At 49.4% G+C, this 23,863-nt stretch overlaps 1 protein-coding gene across 9 annotated transcripts in view; it reads left to right on the top strand.

The window, feature by feature from the left end:
• The window catches only part of NBEAL2 (neurobeachin like 2), a 213,124-nt gene that overhangs the window by 139,110 nt on the left and 50,151 nt on the right, over window positions 1-23,863 (top strand). For 8 of the 9 annotated variants that reach the window (XM_079996293.1, XM_079996289.1, XM_079996292.1 and 5 more), the window contains 12 exons: window positions 891-983; window positions 3,925-4,105; window positions 5,236-5,369; window positions 6,012-6,171; window positions 7,950-8,052; window positions 8,878-9,031; window positions 11,167-11,325; window positions 14,962-15,118; window positions 16,081-16,166; window positions 21,004-21,750; window positions 22,352-22,530; window positions 23,493-23,652. In XM_079996293.1, coding sequence (XP_079852419.1) covers window positions 891-983; window positions 3,925-4,105; window positions 5,236-5,369; window positions 6,012-6,171; window positions 7,950-8,052; window positions 8,878-9,031; window positions 11,167-11,325; window positions 14,962-15,118; window positions 16,081-16,166; window positions 21,004-21,750; window positions 22,352-22,530; window positions 23,493-23,652 — 2,313 coding nt within the window. The remainder of the gene's footprint in view (window positions 1-890; window positions 984-3,924; window positions 4,106-5,235; window positions 5,370-6,011; window positions 6,172-7,949; window positions 8,053-8,877; window positions 9,032-11,166; window positions 11,326-14,961; window positions 15,119-16,080; window positions 16,167-21,003; window positions 21,751-22,351; window positions 22,531-23,492; window positions 23,653-23,863) is intronic. The other variant, XM_079996291.1, reaches the window with a different exon arrangement.

Below are 23,863 nucleotides of genomic sequence, written 5' to 3'. Positions count from 1 at the left end.
TCAGCCCTCTCTAAGAAGCGACAAGTCCCAAGGTGCGCAGCCTGGGAGTCATTTTGGACTCACAGCTGTCCATGGAGGCGCAGGTCAGTTCTGTGTCCAGGGCAGCTGTCTACCAGCTCCATCTGGTACACTGGATGAGACCCTTCCTGCCAGCAGACTGTCCTGCCAGAGTGGTGCATGCTCTAGTTATCTCCCGCTTGGACTACTGCCATGCGCTTTACGTGGGGCTACCTTTGAAGGTGTCCTGGAAACTACAACTAATCCAGAATGCGGCAGCTAGACTGGTGACTGGGAGCAGCCACTGAGACCGTATAACACCGGTCCTGAAACACCAACATTGGCGCCCAGGACGTTTCCAGGCACAATTCAAAGTGTTGGTGCTGACCTTGAAAGCCCTAAACGGCCTTGGTCCAGTATACCTGAAATAGCATCTCCACCCTCATCATTCAGCCTGGACACTGAGGTCCAGCTCCGAGGGCCTTCTGGCGGTTCACTCCCTGTGAGAAGCCAAGTTACAGGGAACCAGGCAGAGGGCCTTCTCGGTGGTGGCGCCCACCCTGTGGAACACCCTCCCATCAGATGTCAAGGAAATAAACAACTATCTGACTTTTAGAAGACATCTGAAGGCAGCCCTGTTTAGGGAAGCTTTTAATATTTGATGAGTAGTTGTATTTTCATATTTTGCTGGAAGCCTCCCAGAGTGGCTGGGGAAACCCAGACAGCTGGGCAGAGTATAAATCATATATTATTATTATTATTATTATTATTATTATTATTATTATTATTCCACATGCTTGGACGTGTCCTCTTTCACCAAGCCTGTGAGCTCCCAAAACCGAGAGCTTTATACTTAAGTTTCCACTTCCCCTTCCTCTCGTGTGACTTTCTAGGCCTGCAAGAACAACATCTGCCTGGACCTTTCCCCGAACCACTTCTTTGACGGGAGGCTGACTGGACACAAAGTGGTGAACTGGGATGTCAAGGTATGGGCGTCGTGACGCAGCAGCCATTGAGCGGGTCACCTCTTGACTCCGTTCTAGGTCTATGGGCACGGTCAGAAAGGTGGGCCCTGGGGGGCAGAATTTTCAGGGAGCTTAATTTGCAGAGAAGACCGGAGTGCAATGGTTTGCACCAGTTGCTTGTTTCCCTCAGAGTAGTCCCATTGCAATTGCTGCATATGCATTCATCGTGCGTTGCTTCCTGTCACTGCAGAGCCCATTGCTTTTTAAAGAAATCCTACTGTAGCCTTATTAGACTTTACCGATTGGTAGGGTGAGCATTGCTCTCAGAACAGGGAGGAAGGAGTCAAATGACACCGAGGTTTGGTTCAGAGAAAGAGTTTACAGTGGTGCCTCGCAAGACGAAAAGAATCCGTTCCGCGATTCTCTTCGTCTAGCGGTTTTTTCGTCTTGCGAAGCAAGCCCATTGACGGCTTAGCGGATTAGCGCTATTAGCGGTTTAGGGGCTTTTAGTGGCTTAGCGGATAAGCAGCTTAGCGGCTTAGAAAAACGGGGGGGAGGGGGGAAAACCCGCAGGAACTCGCAAGACAATTTCGTCTTGCGAAGCAAGCCCATAGGGAAATTCGTTTTGCGAAGCGCCTCCAAAACGGAAAACCCTTTCGTCTAGCGGATTTTCCGTCTTGCGAGGCGTTCGTCTTGCGGGGCACCACTGTAAATGCATGACCTGTCTGCTTGTCTCCAGGCACTGCGGTCGTCTGCAAGGGATTCCCACAGGGTGAGGTTGATGTGAGGTTGATATTGCCAGCTTTCGTGTCACATTTGCAGACATATTTGTAGTGCAGAGTTGGTCTGCCCACAGGCCTGGTGCCTGAAGCAGGTGTGAGGAGCTCGTCCTACACTCGAGTAGGACCCTGGTAGAGACACATGCCTGACTGGCATGCTCCCTGACTCCTGGTCGATCGTTCAGGATCTTCAAAAGCTTTCTTCAGCCCGAACACCACAGCGACTGATGCCAACAGACACCGGCACACTTAGGGATCCGCAGAGTGTTCGCAGTTTGCGTAACAGAACTCAGCAACTCAGCATTTTGGCTAATCTACTTTATTTACATATAAACACACAGGGAGCACTGCAACATGGCTCCCTCTCTCTCTAGCATCAGACAGCAAAGAGAAAAAGAACAGAGGACAAGAGTCCCACTTCACGGAACACAGGAACACAAACATCCTGTCTCCGTCACTTCCCACTCTGTGGAGTCAAAACATATACCGTCATGTAATAGACAACAATCCCATGACTGCAATCATGGAGCAGGAATTCTAACAGCCAGCTCCGCATAGAGCACATCCTTGGGGATCCTGCCATCTTCCATTCTGTGGATATGGCCAAGCCATTGTAGAGGCACCATTGCTAAAAACCATCGAGGACGACTAGCCATGGTAACTACCTTCTGCTACCTGTGTTGGAGGCAGTATGCCTGGAAACCTCAGCTGGCGAGAGAGCATTGCTATGCCCAGGAGCTGCTTGTGGGCTTCCAGTGGGCACCTGGTTGCCACTGGGTTAGGTGAGCCCAGCGAGGTTCTTCTTGGGCTCTTATGTAAAGCAAGAATGAGGACCCCATGGCCCTCTAGAACTTGATACACTCCAGCTTGCATCAACACCTACAAGTACGGCCAAAGATCAGAGATCATTGAAGTTTATGTATTATTTATTATATTTATCTCTCACCTAATCAGTTAGATGCTGGCCCCTGTCCTTCAAGCAATGAAGACCAGCTTCATAACCCACCCCCAGGAAAACTGGTTCTTGGCACCTTTCTCATAGAATCATAGAATCATAGAGTTGGAAGAGACCACAAGGGCCATCGAGTCCAACCCCCTGCCAAGCAGGAAACACCATCAGAGCACTCCTGACATATGGTTGTCAAGCCTCTGCTTAAAGACCTCCAAAGAAGGAGACTCCACCACACTCCTTGGCAGCAAATGCCACTGTCGAACAGCTCTTACTGTCAGGAAGTTCTTCCTAATATTTAGGTGGAATCTTCTTTCTTGTAGTTTGGAACCATTGCTCCGTGTCCGCTTCTCTGGAGCAGCAGAAAACAACCTTTCTCCCTCCTCTGTGTGACATCCTTTTATATATTTGAACGTGGCTATCATATCACCCCTTAACCTCCTCTTCTCCAGGCTAAACATGTCCAGCTCTTGGTTGCCCTCCTCTGGACACGTTCCAGTTTGTCAGTGTCCTTCTTGAACTGTGGTGCCCAGAACTGGACACAGTACTCCAGGTGAGGTCTGACCAGAGCAGAATACAGTGGCACTATTACTTCCCTTGATCTAGATGCAATACTCCTATTGATGCAGCCCAGAATTGCATTGGCTTTTTTAGCTGCCGCGTCACACTGTTGGCTCATGTCAAGTTTGTGGTCAACCAAGACTCCTAGATCCTTTTCACATGTACTGCTCTCAAGCCAGGTGTCACCCATCTTGTATTTGTGCCTCTCATTTTTTTTGCCCAAGTGCAATACTTTACATTTCTCCCTATTAAAATTCATCTTGTTTGTTTTGGCCCAGTTCTCTAATCTGTCAAGGTCGTTTTGAAGTGTGATCCAGTCCTCTGGGGTGTTAGCCACCCCTCCCAGTTTGGTGTCATCTGCAAATTTGATCAGGATGCCCTTGAGTCCATCATCCAAGTTGTTGATAAAGATGTTGAATAAGACGGGGCCCAAGACAGAACCGTGTGGCTCATGAGACATTGGAGTCCACCTTCTGGGGTGAAACCCTTCTGTCTCATGAGACATTGGAGACATTGGAGTCCACCTTCTGGGGTGAAGTCAAATCGCTGCACTAGCAGGGCTTGGGAGAGCACATCTTGGTTTGGAATTCAGTGGTGAATACCGCCGTGCAGAAACCAGCCAGCCTGGGGGAGAGCCCTCCGATGGTCTCACAGGGCTTTATGGTTCTTGCAGGACGTGGTGAATTGTGTCGGTGGAATGGGGGTGCTGCTCCCCCTCCTGGACCAGGTGGCGTCTCAGAGGAAAGAGTCAGAAGACCACCAGGAAACCCACGACTTGGTGGGCCCAGAGTTGACCTCTTCTCGCAACGCCCAGGGCATGGTCATCCCGCTGGGGAAGTCTTCCGGTTATCGAGGTATCCAGGCTGAATTTTGCGTAAACCCGTTTGTTTATTGTCAGCCTCTGTTGAACATCACTGGTCACTTCACCACACTGCTCTATAAAGACTCATTTTAAATTATTGCTTTTAATGAATATTAAAGCTTTGTGGCAGAGGTTTTCAACCTTTTTGAGTCCATGGCTCTTTTGACCAACTACAGTGGTATTTCGGGTTAATAATAATAATAATAATAATAATAATAATAATAATTTATTATTTATATCCCGCCCATCTGGCTGGGCCTTCCCAGCCACTCTGGGCGGCTTCCATAAAAACCAAAAATACAGCAAAATATCACACGTTAAAAACTTCCCTGAACAGGGCTGCCTTAAGATGTCTTCTGAATGTCAGGTAGTTGTTTATCGCTTTGACATCTGCTGGAAGGGCGTTCCACAGGGCGGGTGCCACTACCGAGAAGGCCCTCTGCCTGGTTCCCTGTAGCTTTGCTTCTCGCAATGAGGGAACCGCCAGAAGGCCCTCGGCACTGGACCTCAGCGTCCGGGCAGAACGATGGGGGTGGAGACGCTCCTTCAGATATACTGGGCCGAGGCCGTTTAGGGTTTTCAAGGTCAGCACCAACACTTTGAATTGTGCTCGGAAACATACTGGGAGCCAATGTAGGTCTTTCAAGACCGGTGTTATATGGTCTCGGCAGCCGCTCCCAGTCACCAGTCTAGCTGCCGCATTCTGGATTAGTTGTAGTTTCCGAGTCACCTTCAAAGGTAGCCCCACAGAGAGCGCATTGCAGTAGTCCAAGCGGGAGATAACCAGAGCATGCACCACTCTGGTGAGACAGACAGCGGGCAGGTAGGGTCTCAGCCTGCGTGCCAGATGGAGCTGGTAAACAGCTGCCCTGGACACAGATTTGACCTGCGCCTCCATGGACAGCTGTGAGTCCAAAATGACTCCCAGGCTGCGCACCTGGTCCTTCAGGGGCACAGTTACCCCATTCAGGACCAGGGAATCCTCCACACCTGCCGGTGGAGGATTATTCGTTCCGGAGGTCCGTTCTTAACCTGAAACTGTTAGCTCCTGCCAGCCCTCCCTCTCCCATGGGTCAAAGATCCTTTCCTTCAAAACAGTTTTCTTTTCCCCTCCACCCACAGAAGGTAGACTGGAAAGGAACGGGGTAGCTGCATTCCTGCTGCTGATTAAGAACTTCATCCATTGTCACCCAGTCAACCAGGAGAGTCTGGTCCAATGCCAGGGGCCAGCCATCATTGGAGCACTTCTTCAGAAGGTAAGCGATTCCATTCTGGTGCCAGGCTTGGTCAGATTGATCAGGGTATCTGACTTTTCCAGGTGAAATGTGTTGGCATTTTGCATTTTGGTTAAAGGGGGAAATATGAGCTGTAATAAAAGGGAGAATTCCCTAGGTGCCAAGGTCCAGGTTTGGGGCAAGTACTCTTTGGTGAGAGGATCCCAGCAGAGATTTAATATCACAAAAGTTTCAGCAAAGCGTAGCGTCGAAGTATAGGCTGCTAGACCTTCAAATCTCCCCTTCTCACCTGCTTCCAAAGTTCCCCACTTCCTTTTGCATGGAAAGAGACCACACATTTGGTGAGTTAAAAGTGGTTTACTTACAAACTCTTTGAAGGTCAGGTTTATGTGCTTCTCAGTACAGCAGCGAGAAAACACAGGCAGTGTAATTTAGGTTCCCAAGTGGTCAATGTATCTAAATTATTTGTATAGAAAGACAAAGATGGCTTGCTTATAAACCACACAGTCTTAAGTTTGGAGCGTCCAGCTTAGACTTCTATATTGTTGGATTCGCAGGGTGGAATGGAAGAACAAAGGGGGAGGGCTAAGTGAAGGCCCAGGTGAGTCCTGGCTGCACCTCTCTTTGACCAGGCAGCCATGATTTATCTTTTCTGCATTGCAGGTCTCCAGCCAGACGATGGACATGAATGTTCTGATGGCATCTCAAATCCTCATGGAGCAGGTGGCCACAGAAGGACACAACTTTCTGCTGCACCTCCTGTACCAGTTCCTGCTCTTTGACTTCCGGATCTGGAGCAACAGCGACTTTGCCGTCCGATTGGGTGAGCTTAGACCAGCCCTTGCAGCCCCAGGGACGGACAGGTGGCGTGGTTGAAGCTGTGCACCCACACTCGAGTGCTCCTGCTGGTTCGTGGTGTTGTCACCCCAACCCAGTAGAAGGGTGTTTGTGTGGTTGTGTTACGACAGGCTGCAGTTCAGTGGTAGAGCGCTTGATTCGCGTGCAGAGGGTGCCTGGTTCAGTGCCTGGAAACGCCTGGGGGAGACCCTTGCCGTGAAATTCTGGTGAACCACTACCAGCCCGCATAGAAAATTTTGAGCTTGATGCACCATAGTTCTGGCTTGGTATACAGCAGCTTCCTCTAGGGCACTGGTTCTCTTCACTGTAGTATAGGATAGCATCAAGATTATTATTATTATTATTATTATTATTAATAATAATAATAATAATTTATTATATACAGTGGTACCTTGGGATGCGAACGGGATCCGTTCCAGAGCCCCATTCGCATCCCGAACGGAACGCAAGATATGATGGCGCATCTGCGCGGGTTGCGTTTCGCCGCTACCGCGCATGCGCGTGATGGTACTGTGAGTGTCTGCGCATGCGCGAGCGCCGAAACCCGGAAGTAACGCGCTCTGTTACTTCCGGGTTGCTGCGGAGCTCAACTCGAACGTGCTCAACCCGAAGCACATTCAACTTGAGGTATGACTGTATACCCATCTGGCTGGGTTTCCCCAGCCACTCTGGGCGGCTTTCAACAACATATTAAAATACAATAGTCTGTTAAACATTAAAAGCTTCCCTAAACAGGGCTGCCTGTCTTCTAAAAGTCTGGTAGTTGTTCTTCTCTTTGACATCTGGTGGGAGGGCGTTCCACAGGGCAGGTGCCACTACCGAGAAGGCCCTCTGCCTGGGTCCCTATAACTTGGCTTCTCGCAGCGAGGGAACCGCCAGAAGACCCTAGGCACTGGACCTCAGCGTCCAGGCAGAATGATGGGGGTGGAGACACTCCTTCAGGTATACTGGACTGAGGCCATTTAGGGCTTTAAAAGTCAGCAACTCTACAATTCTATTATTCTATCTGTTTTGGCATGCGGGAGGTTCAATTCCTGACATTCCCAGGTAGAGCTGCAAAGTAGAGTCCCTGCCTGCAGCTCCAGAGAATCTCAGCTGCCGTTCAGTGTAGACAAGCCTGAGTTAGTTGGACCAGTGATCTGACTTGGCATAGGCAGCTTCCGATGTTCTTGTGGCGTGATTGAAAGTGGCCTCCATGTGGCTCGACACCTGTAATGCCAGGAAACCTTTGGGCAGGTGTTCTGCACACATGGCGCCAGAAAACCTGCCAACTTTGATCTGAGATTAGGCAGCCTGTTTCTCACCTGTGCCGGGCTCTCCTCCCTCATTTTCCAGGGACGCAGATGACACTGTGGTCTAAACCACTGAGCCTCTTGGGCTTGCCGATCAGAAGGTCGGCAGTTCGAATCCCCGCAACAGAGTGAGCTCCCGTTGCTCTGTCCCAGCTCCTGCCAACCTAGCAGTTTGAAAGCACACCAGTGCAAGTAGATGAATAGGTACCACTCCAGCGGGAAGGTAAATTATGTTTCTGTGCGCTCTGGTTTCCATCACGGTGTCCCGTTGTGCCAGAAGCAGTTTAGTCCTGCTGGCCACATGACCTGGAAAGCTGTCTGTGGACAAACACCGGCTCCCTCGGCCTGAAAGCGAGATGAGCGCCACAAACCCAGAGTTGCCTTTGACTGGACTTAACTGTCCAGGGGTCTTTTACCTTTTACCCTCACTTTCCACCTCCGTGCTTCATAGGTCACATCCAGTACCTGTCGAACGTCATCAAGGACCACAAGCAGAGAATCCGTAGGAAATATGGCGTGCAGTACATCCTAGACTCCATCAGGACGTATTACGGGTGAGTTTGGATCTTCTTCTTATATTGTGGGGACAGAGGAAGGAAATACTGTTTGGGGCGCATCCTTGCTGCTGTCATTGTGTACATAAACAATATGTATGCAGGAGTTAACTTCACTCACTTGGTGTGATTTAGTGTTGACCTGCTCTTGTCGCCCTCTTATATTGCAGAAAACTTGGTGGAATGCAATAAAATGTTGCAGAAAGTTGGCCATGTTGGGTAACTCAGTGGAAATAGCTTTGTTGTTGTTTAGTCGCGTCCGACTCTTCGTGACCCCCTGGACCAGAGCACGCCAGGCACTTCTGTCTTCCACTGCCTCCCACAGTTGTTCAAACTCATGCTGGTAGCTTCGAGAACACTGTCCAACCATCTCGTCCTCTGTCGTCCCCTTCTCCTTGTGTCCTCCATCTTTCCCAACATCAGGGTCTTCTCCAGGGAGTCTTCTCTTCTCATGAGATGGCCAAAGTACTGGAGCCTCAGCTTCAGGATCTGTCCTTCCAGTGAGCACTCAGGGCTGATTTCCTTCAGAATGGAGAGGTTTGATCTTCTTGCAGTCCATGGGACTCTCAAGAGTCTCCTCCAGCACCAGAATTCAAAAGCATCAGTTCTTCGGCGATCAGCCTTCTTTATGGTCCAGCTCTCACTTCCATACATCACTACACAACCTTCAAGTGTCTGCAGAGTCTCCCCTTGCTCTTCTCCAATATTTTTCTGCATTGATGCCTATTGTTTTGAATTTTCCTGGACCATGTGGACCTCCTGTCTTGACCCAGCAAAGCAAGCCCCTCTAGGTGACCCTCCCTTGCTCTCTCCCCTCCCCCCCAGGACTTACAAGGAGAAGCCCATCGCAACTGATGACATCAAGACGGTGCAGACGTCCCTCTTCAGCCTGATCAAGGAGTTCTTCTGCAGGAACTTCTCCACCGAGGAGATGCAGAGCACCGTGAACTACCTTGCTGCTGTGAATGATGAGCACCAGGTATGGGAGGGGGGCAGGGAAAGCCAGCAAACCTGTTAAGGAAAGGGAACCTCCCCAGGCTAGAGTATTGGAATAGGATAGGGTTTCTCACGCTGCAATCTACAAACCACCAATGGTCCACAAGGTTCATCCAGGTGGTCTGTGGTGTGTATGTGAAACTTTGAAGAGGGGAGATGGCATGTACATTTTATTTTTAATCGGCTTTTGGTTGCTTCTTTTATTTCCTATATTGTATTTCATGATTCTCAATTGCATTTCGATTGCTTCTTTTATGTCCTATATTGTTTTTCAGTCTTGAGTCCTGTGGAACAGGAGACTGGATAGCCTAGCTGGTTAGAGCATGGCGGTGATAACGCCACAGTTGCGGGTTTGATCCCTGTATGGGACAGCTGCATTGCAGGGGGTTAGACTAGATGATCCTCAGGGTCCCAACCCTACAATTCTACAATTTCAAATTGTGGTCCAATATATATGAAAATGAGGAAGCAATAACAATGCGATTTAAAACCGTGCAGCATCTAGCACAGCAGTTTACGACTGCTGCAGCAGGCAGGGGGGTAAATCATTTAAGTGGTCCACCAAGACCCTCAGCAACTGGGGTGGGGGGGAAATTTGGGAACCCCTGGAATAGAAGATTTCAGGCCTCCAGTGCCAGCAGCATCAGCGCCAGATTTCCTAGATCCCTGTCCAGCTGTGCCTGCAATAGTGTGTACTAAAGGACAGAAGATTATAGGACGATGTGGCTGAAACTTCCTGCGATTACACAAATTTTAGTTCCCTTTGTCTCATAACTGGGGGCCACATTTCTGGATCTGCCATGTCGGCCACTTTTTCTCTTCCATGTGTTGGGTGCGGGGCTTCCTTTGTTCTATCCATCCTTAAGACAAGATTTTAGAGTCTGCGGCCCTCTGGGTGATTCTAGGTTGCAATTCCCACCACCCTATACCATCTACGGGGGCGAACACCTGGGAACGGCTGACTTGGTGAACTGCTGTATTAACACGATGGACATGGATGTATCACTGGTGTAAACCACTGAGCCTCTTGGGCTTGCCGATCGGAAGGTCGGCGGTTCGAATCCCCATGATGGGGTGAGCTCCCGTTGCTCTGTCCCAGCTCCTGCCAACCTAGCAGTTTGAAAGCACGCCAGTGCAAGTAGATAAATAGGTATCACTGCGGCGGGAAGGTAAACGGCGTTTCCATGCGCTCTGGTTTCCGTCGCGGTGTCCCGTTGCACCAGAAGCAGTTTAGTCTTGCTGGCCACATGACCCGGAAAGCTGTCTGCGGACAAACACTGACTCCCTTGGCCTGAAAGCGAGATGAGCGCCGCAACCCCATAGTCGCCTTTGATTGGACTTAACCGTCCAGGGCTCCTTTAACCTTTTTACCTTTTACCTACATTGATATATCTAGAGACTCGGACAACAGACGGCAGCTCTAACACCCACATTGCTTTCCTCAAGTTCTTGTGATTTCGTGCAGCAACCCTGCCTTCTTGCCGACATCTTTCTGTTGTGCTGATCCCGGGGGGAAGGTTACCGTAGGCAAAGTCAAAGTCCGGTCCTGGGTCACTAGCCTGGAATCAGTCCACAAGGAGCGGGGCGGGGTCCGAAACAGGAAGCCGGGTGGGGACAGGAGCACTGAAGAGTCAGGTCTGGGTCCGGGCATGAACAGGAACTCAACAACGACGTTGCTCCCGCAACCTGGGACTGGGCCGACTGGCCTTTATCTTCTCTGAGACCAGGGGCAGTCCCGGCCCCCAGGAGACCCGCCTCTCCTGGCCTTAAGGCGAGCACTCCTCCTGGGAGAAACCAGTTCCCTTCGCCTCTCTGCCCTGAGCCTCTGCAGTTCAGGAGAGGCTGAAGGGTTACTGGGCCCAGGGGGAGACTCAGCTGCAGGCACTGAGTCCTCAACCACCTCTGGAGCCAGAGTGGGATCACCTGGTGCCTGCTCCTGAGGATCCGACACAGGTGCAGGCGCTTCAGAATCCAGGCCCTGCCCCAGTTCAGCCGGCCCTGGAGGCGGGGACTCCTGTGCAGGCTGGGATTCCTCTGGTTCAGCCTCTGAATCGGAATCCCAGGCCATCACACCTGTATGTTGCAAGCCTCTTACCATTCTTCTGCTTTGTCCCGCAGGTCTGCGGAGTGCTGGAGGTGATCCACAGCCTTCTAAAAAGCTCTCCATCCCAGGAGCAGATTTACACGTTCCTCTTTGAACCGGGGAACGTGGAGATCTTTTTCTCGCTGCTCGTCCAGCGGAAGTTCTCGGACGAAGTGCGTGAGAGAATCTTCAAGGTGAGAGAGCTGTTGGGGGCGGGCTTGCTGGGGCTCGCGTGCTCCAGGTCTCTCGCCGGACTCTCATGGGGTTGGGGTTTCAGGTCCAGATGGGCCCAACCACGCGCACTGTCATGGGCAAAAATTCCAAGGCTTAGTTCGCAGCGGGAGGCTGTCTGGTGGGGTTTGTGCGTGAGGTGCACAAACCCTGAGGACAAGGGGAACAGCCATTTCTGTAGACCCGAATCTCTTCCCCGTGCAATTTCACTATGAAATAGCGACAGAGTTTCCCTATTGCCTTCGTTATATACCTCTAGGCACCAGGCGAAAACAGTCAGGTGGGCAGCTAATAATAATAATTATTATTATTATCTAATGCTTATTGGATGGATTTCCCCCCTAAATTGATTTTTTATTTTATTTACAGGTAGGTAGCCGTGTTGGTCTGCCATAGTCAAAACAAAATAAAAAAATTCCTTCCAGTAGCACCTTAAAGACCAACTAAGTTAGTTCTTGGTATGAGCTTTCATGTGCATGCACACTTCTTCAGATACACACTTCTTCAGATACACAGTGTATCTGAAGAAGTGTGCATGCACACGAAAGCTCATACCAAGAACTAACTTAGTTGGTCTTTAAGGTGCTACTGGAAGGAATTGTTTTATTTTGTTTTATTTTATTGTTATTCACGTTTTATACCGTATTTTATGCTGGTTTTTTGTAGCATCAATTAAATTTTTAAATTTGTTGTTAGCCACCCTGAGCCCTGTTTTCTGAGCCGGGAAGGGTGGGGTATAAATAAAAATTTATTATTATTATTATTATTATTATTATTATTATTAAAGCCAGGCCTTGGGCTGATTGGTAACCTGTACCCTTTTAAATATGTTTGTGAGGGGTATCTAATTGTGGGAATGTTGAGGATAGTAGGAGAGGATATATTGATTAAATATTATTCTTCCTCACTGTGAGCCAGTATCCGAGCACATTCCCTTGCGCATTGCTAGAAGCTAGTTGATGGATTTGTTAGAATCGTATAAGTTGAGCGATCCAGTCTCCGGCTTGTCCAGAATGAATTGTTCCTGGTAAATTCCACTTAAAAAGTTCCCTCTTAAAAACCAGAATGACATGACAGTCTTCTTTTGAAAGTAATGATATAGTTTACAGTAGAGCCAGTGTGGTGTAGTAGTTAAGAGCGGTAGACTTGTAATCTGGGGAACCGGGTTCGCTTCCCTGCTCCTCCACCTGCAGCTGCTGGGAGACCTTGGGCCAGTCACACTACTTGAAGTCTCTCAGCCCCACTCACCTCACAGAGTGTTTGTTGTGGGGGACAAAGGGAAAGGAGATTGTGAGCCGCTTTGAGACTCCTTCGGGTAGTGATAAAGCGGGATATCAAATCCAAACTCTTCTTCTTCTACTACTTAGGACCGCCTCTACTTGGGCCCGATCCAAGTTGCAATCGCGGAAACCCGGAAGTAAATACAGTGGTACCTCGGGTTACAGACTCCACTAACCCAGAAATATTATCTCGGGTTAAGAACTTTGCTTCAGGATGAGAACAGAAATCACGTGGCAGTGGCAGCAGGAGGCCCCATTAGCTAAAGTGGTGCTTCAGGTTAAGAACAGTTTCAGGTTAAGAACAGACCTCCAGAACGAATTAAGTTCTTAACCCGAGGCATCACTGTAACAGGTTTGCCGCGATTCACGCACGCGCAAAATCTGCTTCTGCCATGTGCATGCGCAGAAGCGTGCTGCTGCCGAATGCGCTTGCGCACAACGGCACTTCTGCCAGCGACCCAGATCGACTTACGGACGGATGGACCTCCGGAACTGATTATGTCCGAAAGTAGAGGTTCCACTGTACTTGCATTCAGTTCACAGTAGTGTCCCAATGGCAGGCTGTAGTTACAGTTGTAGAGAAAAAGTAGTCTGAGCTATGTAGTCTACCTTGCAGATTCCATCCTCTTGTAAGGATGAGCTGCTGCTAAGAGCCCAGGGAAGAGTCAGAAAGGAAAAATGGGGAAAGGCAATAATAATAATAATAATAATAATAATAATAATAATAATAATATATTATTTATACCCCGCCCATCTGGCTGGGTTTCCCCAGCCACTCTGGGCAGCTTCCAACAAAACACTAAAATACAGTAACCTATTAAACATTAAAGGGACGCAGGTGGCGCTGTGGGTTAAAGCCTCAGCGCCTAGGACTTGCCGATCGAAAGGTCGGCGGTTCGAATCCCTGCGGCGGGGTGCGCTCCCGCTGCTCGGTCCCAGCGCCTGCCAACCTAGCAGTTCGAAAGCACCTCCGGGTGCAAGTAGATAAATAGGGACCGCTTACCAGCGGGAAGGTAAACGGCGTTTCCGTGTGCGGCTCTGGCTCTGGCCAGAGCAGCTTTGTCACGCTGGCCACGTGACCCGGAAGTGTCTCCGGACAGCGCTGGCCCCTGGCCTCTTAAGTGAGATGGGCGCACAACCCCAGAGTCTGTCAAGACTGGCCCGTACGGGCAGGGGTACCTTTACCTTTACCTTTTATTAAACATTAAAAGCTTCCCTAAACAGGGCTGCCTTCAGATGTCTTCCAAAAATCTGGTAGTTGTTTTTCTTTTTGACATCTGATGGGAGGGCGTTCCACAGGTCGGGCGCCACCACCGAGAAGGCCCTCTGCCTGGTTCCATGTAACCTCACTTCTCGCAATGAGGGAACCGCCAGAAGGCCCTCAGCGCTGGACCTCAGTGTCCGGGCTGAACGATGGGGGTGGAAAAGAGGAAGGTGGCTGCGTGGCTAGCCCTTTTATTGGGTCAGCTGGAGTCCAGCCCATCTACCTGGCCGCACACAGGGCGAGGAGGCTCCAGAGCCGGTAAGACAGGAAGTCCTCTCTGTCTGGAGCAACATTCCCCCGTGTGTCCACTCTAGGAAAACAGGAAATGTTGTATTTGGTTTTTTTCCCAATAGATTTTTATTGAGATTTTAAAGGTTACAAAAGGAAAAAATAAAGAACATATTTAAACAGAAAAAAAAATAAAAATACAAAACAATACAAGAACAAAGGGGGAAAAAAACAGAGAAAAAAAGATGCAGATAATTAAAGGGGAAAAAACAAATCAAGCCTTTACATAACTTTCTTTCCTTTGCTTATTTCCTTGACCTCCTACACCTCCCTTTTTGGTATTCTAGTTCAATTAGATATTTCAGCAAATCCTTTCCATCTTTATTTCTATCCTAATGATTTATCTTAATATATTATAATTTTACATTCTGTTCTTTCACCAATTAACAATCCATTTTTACTTAATCCTTTATATCATTTCTGCTAAAACCACATTACTTCATTCCAACATCCTTCTAACATTCCTTAATTTTACAATGTTTCTGTAGATAAACTTTAAATTTCTTCCAATCTTCTTTCACCAACTCTTCTCCTTGGTCTCAGATTCTGCCAGTCATTTCCGCCAGTTCCATATAGTCCATCACCTTCATCTGCCATTCTTCCCGGGTGGGTAAATCTTGTGTCTTCCAGTACTTTGCAATAAGTATTCTTGCTGATGTAGGAAATGTTGTATTTGACTGCTTCCATAATGGTACATCCCACAGTTATGGTGTGGGTGGGGTCCCATTCTCACGGGATGCTAGCTTCCTCGTCCTTGTTCCACACAGATCCTATACAAAATGCTGAAGTACGAGAAGATGAACGAACGGAGCAAGCAGCGTCTGAAGCTGAAGGACGTCGGCTTCCTGGGCTTCATCTCGTACCTGAACGACATTCCGGTTTCCATGCTGATCCGGTACCTTTGGGAGCAAGTGATTGGGCCAGGTAAGGCCCAAGGAGGCATGCAGGTGGTGCTGTGGGTTAAACCACAGAGCCTAGGACTTGCTAATCAGAAGGTCGGCGGTTCAAATCCCTGCAACGGGGTGAGCTCCCGTTGCTCAGTCCCAGCTCCTGCTAAACTAGCAGTTCGAAAGCACACCAGTGCAAGTAGATAAATAGGTACTGCTCCGGCGGGAAGGTAAACGGCGTTTCCGTGCGCTGCTCTGGTTCGCCAGAAGCGGCTTAGTCATGCTGGCCACATGACCCGGAAGCTGTACGCCGGCTTCCTTGGCCAATAAAGTGAGATGCGCGCCACAACCCCAGAGTCCATCATGACTGAACTTAATGGTCAGGGGTCCCTTTACCTTTACCTTTAAGGCCCAAGGAAGACAGTTCAGAAACTTCATCTGGTACAAAATTCAGCAGCCAGGTTGCTTACCATTTAAGGATATTGGACCAATCCTGGTCCGACTCCACTGGTTGCCAATTAGTTTCCAAGCCGTCCTGGTTTTGACCTATAAAGCCTTAAACAGCTCAGGACCTGACAGCTAAAGATATGCAGTGAAGGCACCAGGCGGGCCTCCCTGGGCAGAGCAGCCCACAAGCAGGGAGCCACCACAGAAAAGGCCCTGTTCTCATGTTGCCGCTCTTCGGACCTCTCGTGGAAGAAACACACCCTTTGAGAACCACTGCCCTAGATAATCCCAGTGTCATTCCCCCCCCCCCCCGGGGGCAGTCCTTCCCACTTTGAGAACCGTTGAGCCTAGGACCCGGGAGAGACCAGGGTTCGAATCCCCACTCGGCCATGAAGCTCCCTGCGTGATCTAGAGCTCATCACTCACTTTCGGTCTCACCTACCTCGCAGGGTTGTTGTGAGGATAAAATGAGGGGGGAGGAACCGTTGAGCACCCTGGTGTTTCCTTTTGCTCCAGCCAAGACTGTGTTCTGCTGCCTTGCTTTCTCCCCAGACACCCCGAACTACAAGGATTTGTTGGCCGTGATCTACCTCTCGCACCGGGCAGAACTGACAGTCAGGCTGGACATCTGCAGAGAGGTGAGGGGTGGAGCCAGGATCTTACCAGCTCCCGAGATGCTTCATCCGGGCAGGGCGAAACAGCCCAGTGCACACGAAAAAGCATGCAAAGGAGCCTTGCGCAGAGTCAGGCCTTTGGAGCCAGTGGAATCTGCTCTGACTGGCAGCCGCTGTGCAGGGTCTTAGGCAAAGAACTGCCAGTGGGAGATGCCAACTTGTAGAGTTGGCAGAGACCCCAAGGGGACACCCAGAGCTCTCCCGCCATTTCCAGGTTTGAATTGAATTGTTTATCTATTTCCCGGCACCACGCATTAGTGCATAATTGCGCGCCGGGGAGGGACACTTGCGTTCAGAAGCATTGCTGCTTGCAACTAGGCAGAGCACAGCCATCATGGCTAATTCTGGGAATGGAGTTGCGAGATGACCTAATTTGGGGAGAAGACAGCAAAGACCTGATGAAGAGAGCACAGCAGAGGTTATATTTTCTGAGAATCCTCCGGAAAAACAATCTCTAAAAGGACCTGTTGATGGCATTTTACCATTGTACTTTGGAGAGTGTATTAACTTATGGTCTGTGTGTGTGGTTTGGGAGCTGCATGGTCAGGGGGAAAACAATGCTGTCTAGGGTTGTAAAGACTGCAGAGAGAATAATTGGGTGCACTCTTCCCACCTTGGATCAAATCTACGCTTCCAGGTGCCATAAGAAAGCGGCAGAGATAGCGCAGGATAGTGCGCACCCCGGAAATGATCTCTTTCAGCTTCTACCTTCTGGAAGAAGGTACAGGGTTATAAAGACCAGGACTAGCCGCCTGAGAAACAGTTTTTATCCAAATGTGATTTTGGTTTTAAATGCAGTTTAAGATAGACAGTCTCTCTCCTGCCCACCTAGCAGTTCAAAAGCACAAAGTGCAAGTAGATAAATAGGTACTGCTCCGGTGGGAAGGTGAACGCCGTTTCCGTGCGCTGCTCTGGTTTGCCAGAAGCGGCTTAGTCATGCTGGCCACATGACCCGGAAGCTGTACGCTGGCTCCCTCGGCCAGTAAAGCGAGATGAGCACCACAACCCCAGAGTCGGCCACGACTGGACCTAATGGTCAGGGGTCTCTTTACCTTTTTAAGGTAGTCTCTGTGTGAGTATATTGTATTCAGTTATGGGGTATCAGAGTTTTTAGGGGCTAACCAGGCTGGGATAGCAGGCTTGTGGGTTTTTGAATGACTGATGTAGATTTTTTCCCCAATTTCATTGTTCTGTATGGGGCAATGACAATAAAGATTATCGTATCGTAATAGAAATTGATAGCCCTCTCCTCTGCGAATCTGTCTAACACTCTTCAAGGCAGGATTGTGAAAAGCACAGCTGTAACGCTATCGCCAAACTACTTCACGGACGCATTTGCACCAGGCAGAAATCTAAATGCACAACCCCCCCCCCACTCACACCAGGACTGGCCTGGGACATTTCAGGTGGAAATCTCCCCTCTTGCCAGTGAAGAAGGGTCGAGGGAGGATCTGCATCAGCGGCAAGGGGGAAATAAAGTGTCTGGGGAGGCCTGATCAGATGGGTGGGGTATACAGTGGTGCCTCGCAAGACGAAAAGAATCCGTTCCGCGAGTCTCTTCGTCTTGTGGTTTTTTCGTCTTGCGAAGCAAGCCCATTAGCGGATTAGCGCTATTAGCGGCTTAGCGGATCAGCTGATAAGTGGCTTAGCGGCTTAGCGGATCAGCTGATAAGCGGCTTAGCGGCTTAGAAAAAAGGGGGGGGGGAGAAAAAAAACCCCGCAGGGACTCGCAAGACATTTTCGTCTTGCAAAGCAAGCCCATAGGAAATTCGTTTTGCGAAGCACCTCCAAAACGGAAAACCCTTTCGTCTAGCGGGTTTTCCGTCTTGCGAGGCGTTCGTCTTGCGGGGCACCACTGTAAATAATAAATTGTTATTGTTATTTTATAAAGAGCTGGAATGGGGGAAAACTTGGGAGGAGACCAGCAGCACCTCCTGTTCCCCAAGAGGCCCCTGTAGAGGCAGCATTGGGGAGGGGAGGTAGCCAGGGAATCATATAGTGGGGAGGGACCCCAAGGGACCATCTAGTCCAACCCCCTGCAGTGCAGAAATCTCAGCTAAACCATCCATGACAGATGACCATCCAACCTCTGCTTTAAAAAACCTCCGACGGAAGGAGGGTTCACCACCTCCCAAGGGAGACCGTTCCACTGTTGAATGGCTCTTGCTATGATCAAGTTATTCTGGATGTTTAGTCAGAATCTCTTTTGTTCCTATCTTTTAGGCTTATCCACACTTTGTCACTGTCAGAAAGTTCTTCCCGGTGTTTAGTCAGAATCTCCTTTCTTGTAACTTGAAGCCATGGGTTCGAGTCCTGCTCTCCGGGGTAGGAGAAAACAAGACAGCAGCAGATCAGGCCTCCAAGGGACATTGTAGAAAATAATGTGGGTGTGAGCCGATCGCAACCATCTGCCCGTAGCTGGCTCTAGAAATCTGGCCGACAGAGGGTGAAAGCGTCGGATTACATTAGATTATATTCTATAGTATTTTGGGCAGATAATAATAATACTTTTTTATTTATACCCCGCCATTCCCGGTTCAAAAACTGGGCTCAGGGCGGCTAACAACAAATTTAAAACACTTAATTGTAAAAGCAGCATAAAATCCAGTATAAAAACATGAATAACAATACAATTCAAAATTCAGAAATCAATTTAGGGGAAATAAGCATTTTATAATCCCCAGGACTAGCTGGCTGAATTGGTCCCACTTGGGCCAGCGAGGAGGCCAGGGGAGAATTAGCTGTGGGGTCTCAGAGCGGGAAATCTTCATAAAAGGGGAGGGGGAGGGAAGAATTCAAATTAAAGGCCAGGCGGAATAGCTCTGTCTTACAGGCCCGACGGAAGGAGGTTAAATCCTGAAGGGCGCTAGTCTAATGGGACAGAGCATTCCACCAGGTCGGAGCCATCACTGAGAAGGCCCTGGCCCTGGTAGAGGATAGTCTGACTTCCTTAGGGCCCGGGACCTCTAAACTATGGTTATTTATGGACCTTAAGGTCCTCTGCGGGGTAGACCAGGAGAGGCGGTCCCATAAATACGAGGGCCCTGAGATAGCATTCCTTTGAGGCCAAATCTGCTGCCCCTTGTGGATCCTGCCGCCTGAGGCGGTCATATCATGGGTGGACCGGCCCTGCCTCTCCCTCTCCCTCTCTCTCTCCCTCTCTCCCTCTCTCTCTCTCTCTCCCTCTCTCCCTCTCTCCCTCTCTCCCTCTCTCCCTCTCTCTCTCTCTCTCCCTCTCTCCCTCTCTCACACACACTCACTCAGCAACCCCTTACCGTATTTTTCACTCCATAAGACGCACCTAGTTTTTAGAGGAGGAAAGGGGGAAATCCCCATTTTTGGGGAAATCAGCTCAAAGTTGTACAGCTTCTTTTGCAAAAGGGAAAAGTCCCGTTTTTTTGAGGATAAGCTCAAAGTTGTTGAGCTTACTTTGCAAAGGGAAAAAATCCTGTTTTTATGGGGTTCAACTCACAGTTCTGCAGCTTCTTTAGGAAAGGAAAGGGAGCCATTTCTACAGTTTCCAGACAGATAATCTAATCAGCCAGTCACATGTCACTGGGGAAACTAACAGCCTCCATCTTGCAGAACATTCAACAATGGAGGCCTGGGCAAGGGAGCCAGCGACCGACCACACATTCGCTCCATAAGACGCACAGACATTTCCCCTTACTTTTTAGGAGCAAAACAGTGTGTCTTATGGAGCAAAAAATACGGTAATAATAATAATAATATTTTTATTTATATCCCGCCCTCCCCAGCCGAAGCCAGGCTCAGGGCGGCTAACAACAATCAAAATAATCCAACGTTCTAAAAACATTTCATTATAATATTTTTTTGTGGGCTGGATCTAGACTAAATCAGTTGCACTGAAATCGTTATGACTAACTTGTTCCACTGATTTCAATGAGAATTAAGTGCAACTGAATCAGTCTGAATTCAACCCGTTATAAATATGTAACAACTACACACAAGTACACATCTTCACAAGTCATGCGATTGGCAGTATCTAAAAAAATCAGTTACTAACTTTCAAAAACATTTAAATATCTACGGTATTTAAACACAGTGTCTTCTAATTCCTTGTAAGAAAAGTACGCTGTAAACATCTTTACCCTTATGTCATGCCTTGTTTGCTAAGAAACAGGATGGGATCCCTTTTGCTTTTTCTACAACCATTGGTGAAATGTCTCGGGTCCCAAAAATGTTACATTCCGTAAGTAAAGCACAAGTTTATTATTATAACCATGTGATACAATACAGGAAATAAACTACCGTATCTTCCAAATCATGAAATGAGAAGTTACTAGAGCAGTCCATTGCTGTCAGCTGCTTTTGGAATAAAACAAAACAGAGCTACACTGAAAAAAAATGTCCAAAAATAAGGCCCCTGAAATAAATATTTCCATTCTTTTAAAAAAAGATAATAAAATTGTACATCACATGGGCATTGTACGTATAAAAATTGCTCTAAACCATTCTGGATGACGTTTCTGAAGTGAAGTGGCCTAGATTTTGCTTCTGCCGTCGTCCTCTGTTGCTCTTTGGGCATTTCCGAGTTATGCACATCACAATTGCAACATGTTTTAGCTCTGTGGGCAGGTCAATGGTGATGTTGTTGCAGAAATCTGTATAGCAGCATTCTGTCTTGGTTATGTTCTTAGAACTGTGGCAGAAGATTTGTGCTTTCAGTTGTGGTATGCCCACCAAGTTGTGCTATCTTTGGTCAAGCTCAACATCTGCAACAGCTGCCAGCTCACTTGCCCTTGCCTGGATGCCAACAGCTCCCCTTTTTCTCTTCCAGCTCTTCCGCCTGATCTACAAGCCGCAAGACCCGGCCAAGCAGACGGTCCGGCAGCTGGCCAAACTGGCCGGCTGGCAGGACACCCTCACCAAGCTCTACGTCAAGGAGTCCTACGAGTCGCGCCAACACAGCCTGTCGGGCTCGGCCAATGGCGGAGGCAGCCTGGACCTCCTGAAGGCCTCGGACCAGCCGGGCGCAGAGGCCGGGAAGGAGCCCTCCGGCTCCGCGCCCCCTTCGGCCTCCGACCTCCAGGATCTGGACGTCTTCCTCCCGCTGGGCTACGAGGCCTCGGACCCGGAGCTGTCGGAAGGCTTTTCGGACCACTCGGTCTCGCCCACCAGCAGCCAGAGGGGCAAGGCTTTCCCGACGTACGGCTTCAAGTCGTTCGACTCCTCCGACCTGGCCAGCCACTCCTCTTCCAACACCATCGACGCTCCCGGGGCCATGGAGGGTCCCCAAGCGGGGGACACGCTCCTGGCTGACAGGGTCTACCACCCGCTGTCTCCCTTCTCCATGTCTCCATTCGACCTCGGCCTGGATTTGGGCAGCACCAGCTCGGCCGCCACAGCCGAGAGCGGAGACCAGACGCCCGTGAGCCTGCCGGGGACCCCGTCGCCACTAGAGAACTTCAAGCCCTTCCCAGGGACACGGGTAAGGAAGAGCTCCAGCCTCTCTAACGTGCTGGACGACACCAGCTACCAGGAGACCTTGCCCAGTGACAGCATCTCCAACACCAGCAACCCTCAGGTGAGCCTCTTTCCTCTCCATCTTCCTGTGCGAGGTGTTGAGACAGCTTCCCTAAACATACTTACAGATATCGTATTTGTCTGATCCTAAATACAATTATCTAAAACGAAGCTAGCATTAGAAAAAAATCAGAAAGTGTAATTCTGTTTCTGGGAGTCTCTGAAACCCAGGAATCGAAATTTGGGTAGGACCACCGTCAGACCAATGTTAGTGTCGCTTTAGAAGTCAAAATACCAAACGATCTGTTTCTAGCATAATAAAAAACACACGGCTTATTTGTGATATGAAGTGCATATGAGTTAAATGAGATTTATCTTTCTCTTGCAAGAATATATTATTTCTCTGGCGCTAGAATTGCTTTACTTTGAATCTTTGCGTTGTTGTTTTTAAGCAAAGGTGAGCAGCAAAGACTCATCAGTAGTGTGACAAAATAACTCCTCCCCCCAATAAAAAATAAAAAATGAGTCTCGAACGCGGCAGCTTTTCTCGCAGGGGAGTCTCTCCACCCCCTTGGTCCCATTAGCGGCTCTTTTCTGAACCCTTCCCAAGCCTGCACGATTCCTTTTGGGGTGAGCTCACCTCTTGCTTCCTTCCTCCGCAGCAGACGCCCGAGGAAGAACTGTGCAACCTTCTCACCAACATCGTCTTCTCTGTCACCTGGCGAGGGGTGGAGGGCTGGGACGACGCGGCCTGGAAAGAGCGCGGGCAGGTCTTCTCGGTCCTCACCAAGCTGGGCTCGGCCTGCGAGTTGGTGCGCCAGCCGGACGAGATCAAGCGCAGGTAAGGCGTGGCATTTGAGGTGGGCAGAGTGTCGCCAGTGGAGCCGAGGCAGGGTTAACTGCCCTGCACTGAATCCAGAAATTCTACCTTTTCTGGGTGCCTTTGGAAGAAAGTATGTGTTCTGTTTTCTAAAAGTCAGATGGTGTTTATTTCCTTTACATCAGACGGAAGGGTGTTCCACACAGCGGGTGCCACCACCGAGAAGGCCCTCTGCCTGGTTCTCTGTAACCTCGCTTCTCGCAGGGAGGGAACCGCCAGAAGGCCCTCGGAGCTGGACCCCAGTGTCCGGGCAGAACGATGGGGGTGGAGATGCTCCTTCAGGTATTCTGGGCCAAGGTAGTTTACGGATTTAAAGGTCAGCACCAACACTTTGAATAGCGCTTGGAAACTTAATGGGAGCCAATGCAGATCTCTCAGGACCGGTGTTATGTGGTCTCGGCGGCCACTCCCAGTCACCAGTCTAGCTGCCGCATTCTGGATTAGTTGTAGTTTCCAGATCACCTTCAAAGGTAGCCCCATATCATATTATTATTATTATTATTATTATTATTATTATTATTATTGATTTATTTTCATTTATACCTCACCCTTCTGGCTGTGTTTCCCCAGCCACTCTGGGCAGCTTCCAGCAATATAATAAAATACAGTAATTCATCAAATATTAAAAGCTTCCCTAAAGAGGGCTGCCTTCAGATGTCTTCTAAAAGTCAGGTAGTTGTTTATTTCCTTGACATCTGATGAGAGGACGTTCCACAGGGTGGACGCCACCACCGAGAAGGCCCTCTGCCTGGTTCCCTGCAAACTTGGCTTCTCGCAGTGAGGGAACTGCCAGAAGGCCCTCGGCGCTGGACCTCATTGTCCAGGCAGAACGATGGATGTGGAGACACTCCTTCAGGTCTACTGGGCAGAGGCCGTTTAGGGCTTTCAAGGTCAGCACTGCCTCACCTCTCTTTCTCTCCCAGCCTCCTGGAGATGATGATGGAGTCGGCGCTGACGGACATCAAGGAGGCCACCCCCGCCATGCTGCCCAGCCTCACGCAGAATGCTCTCAAGCTGCTTCGCCTCCTCCAGGACTTCCTGTTCTCCGAGGGCCACAGCAACCAGGCCTTGTGGAGCGAGAAGGTTAGCTGGATTCAGGGGCCTGAATAATCAGGTCTCCTCCTCCTCCTCCTCCTCTTCTTCCTCCTTTGCAATGGCAACACAGATCTGAGCATCTTTGGCGCTGCCGCAAGTCACTTATAGCATCCCACTGTTGTCTGACCGCAGTAGCTTGCATACCCTGCTTTATGCCACGATGGCGAACCTGGTGCCTCTAGATTAGGGGTCAGCAAAC

Source organism: Podarcis cretensis (assembly GCF_951804945.1).
Source record: "Podarcis cretensis genome assembly, chromosome: 12".
Lineage (NCBI taxonomy): Eukaryota > Metazoa > Chordata > Lepidosauria > Squamata > Lacertidae > Podarcis > Podarcis cretensis.
This window is presented reverse-complemented; position numbering and strand designations above follow the sequence as displayed.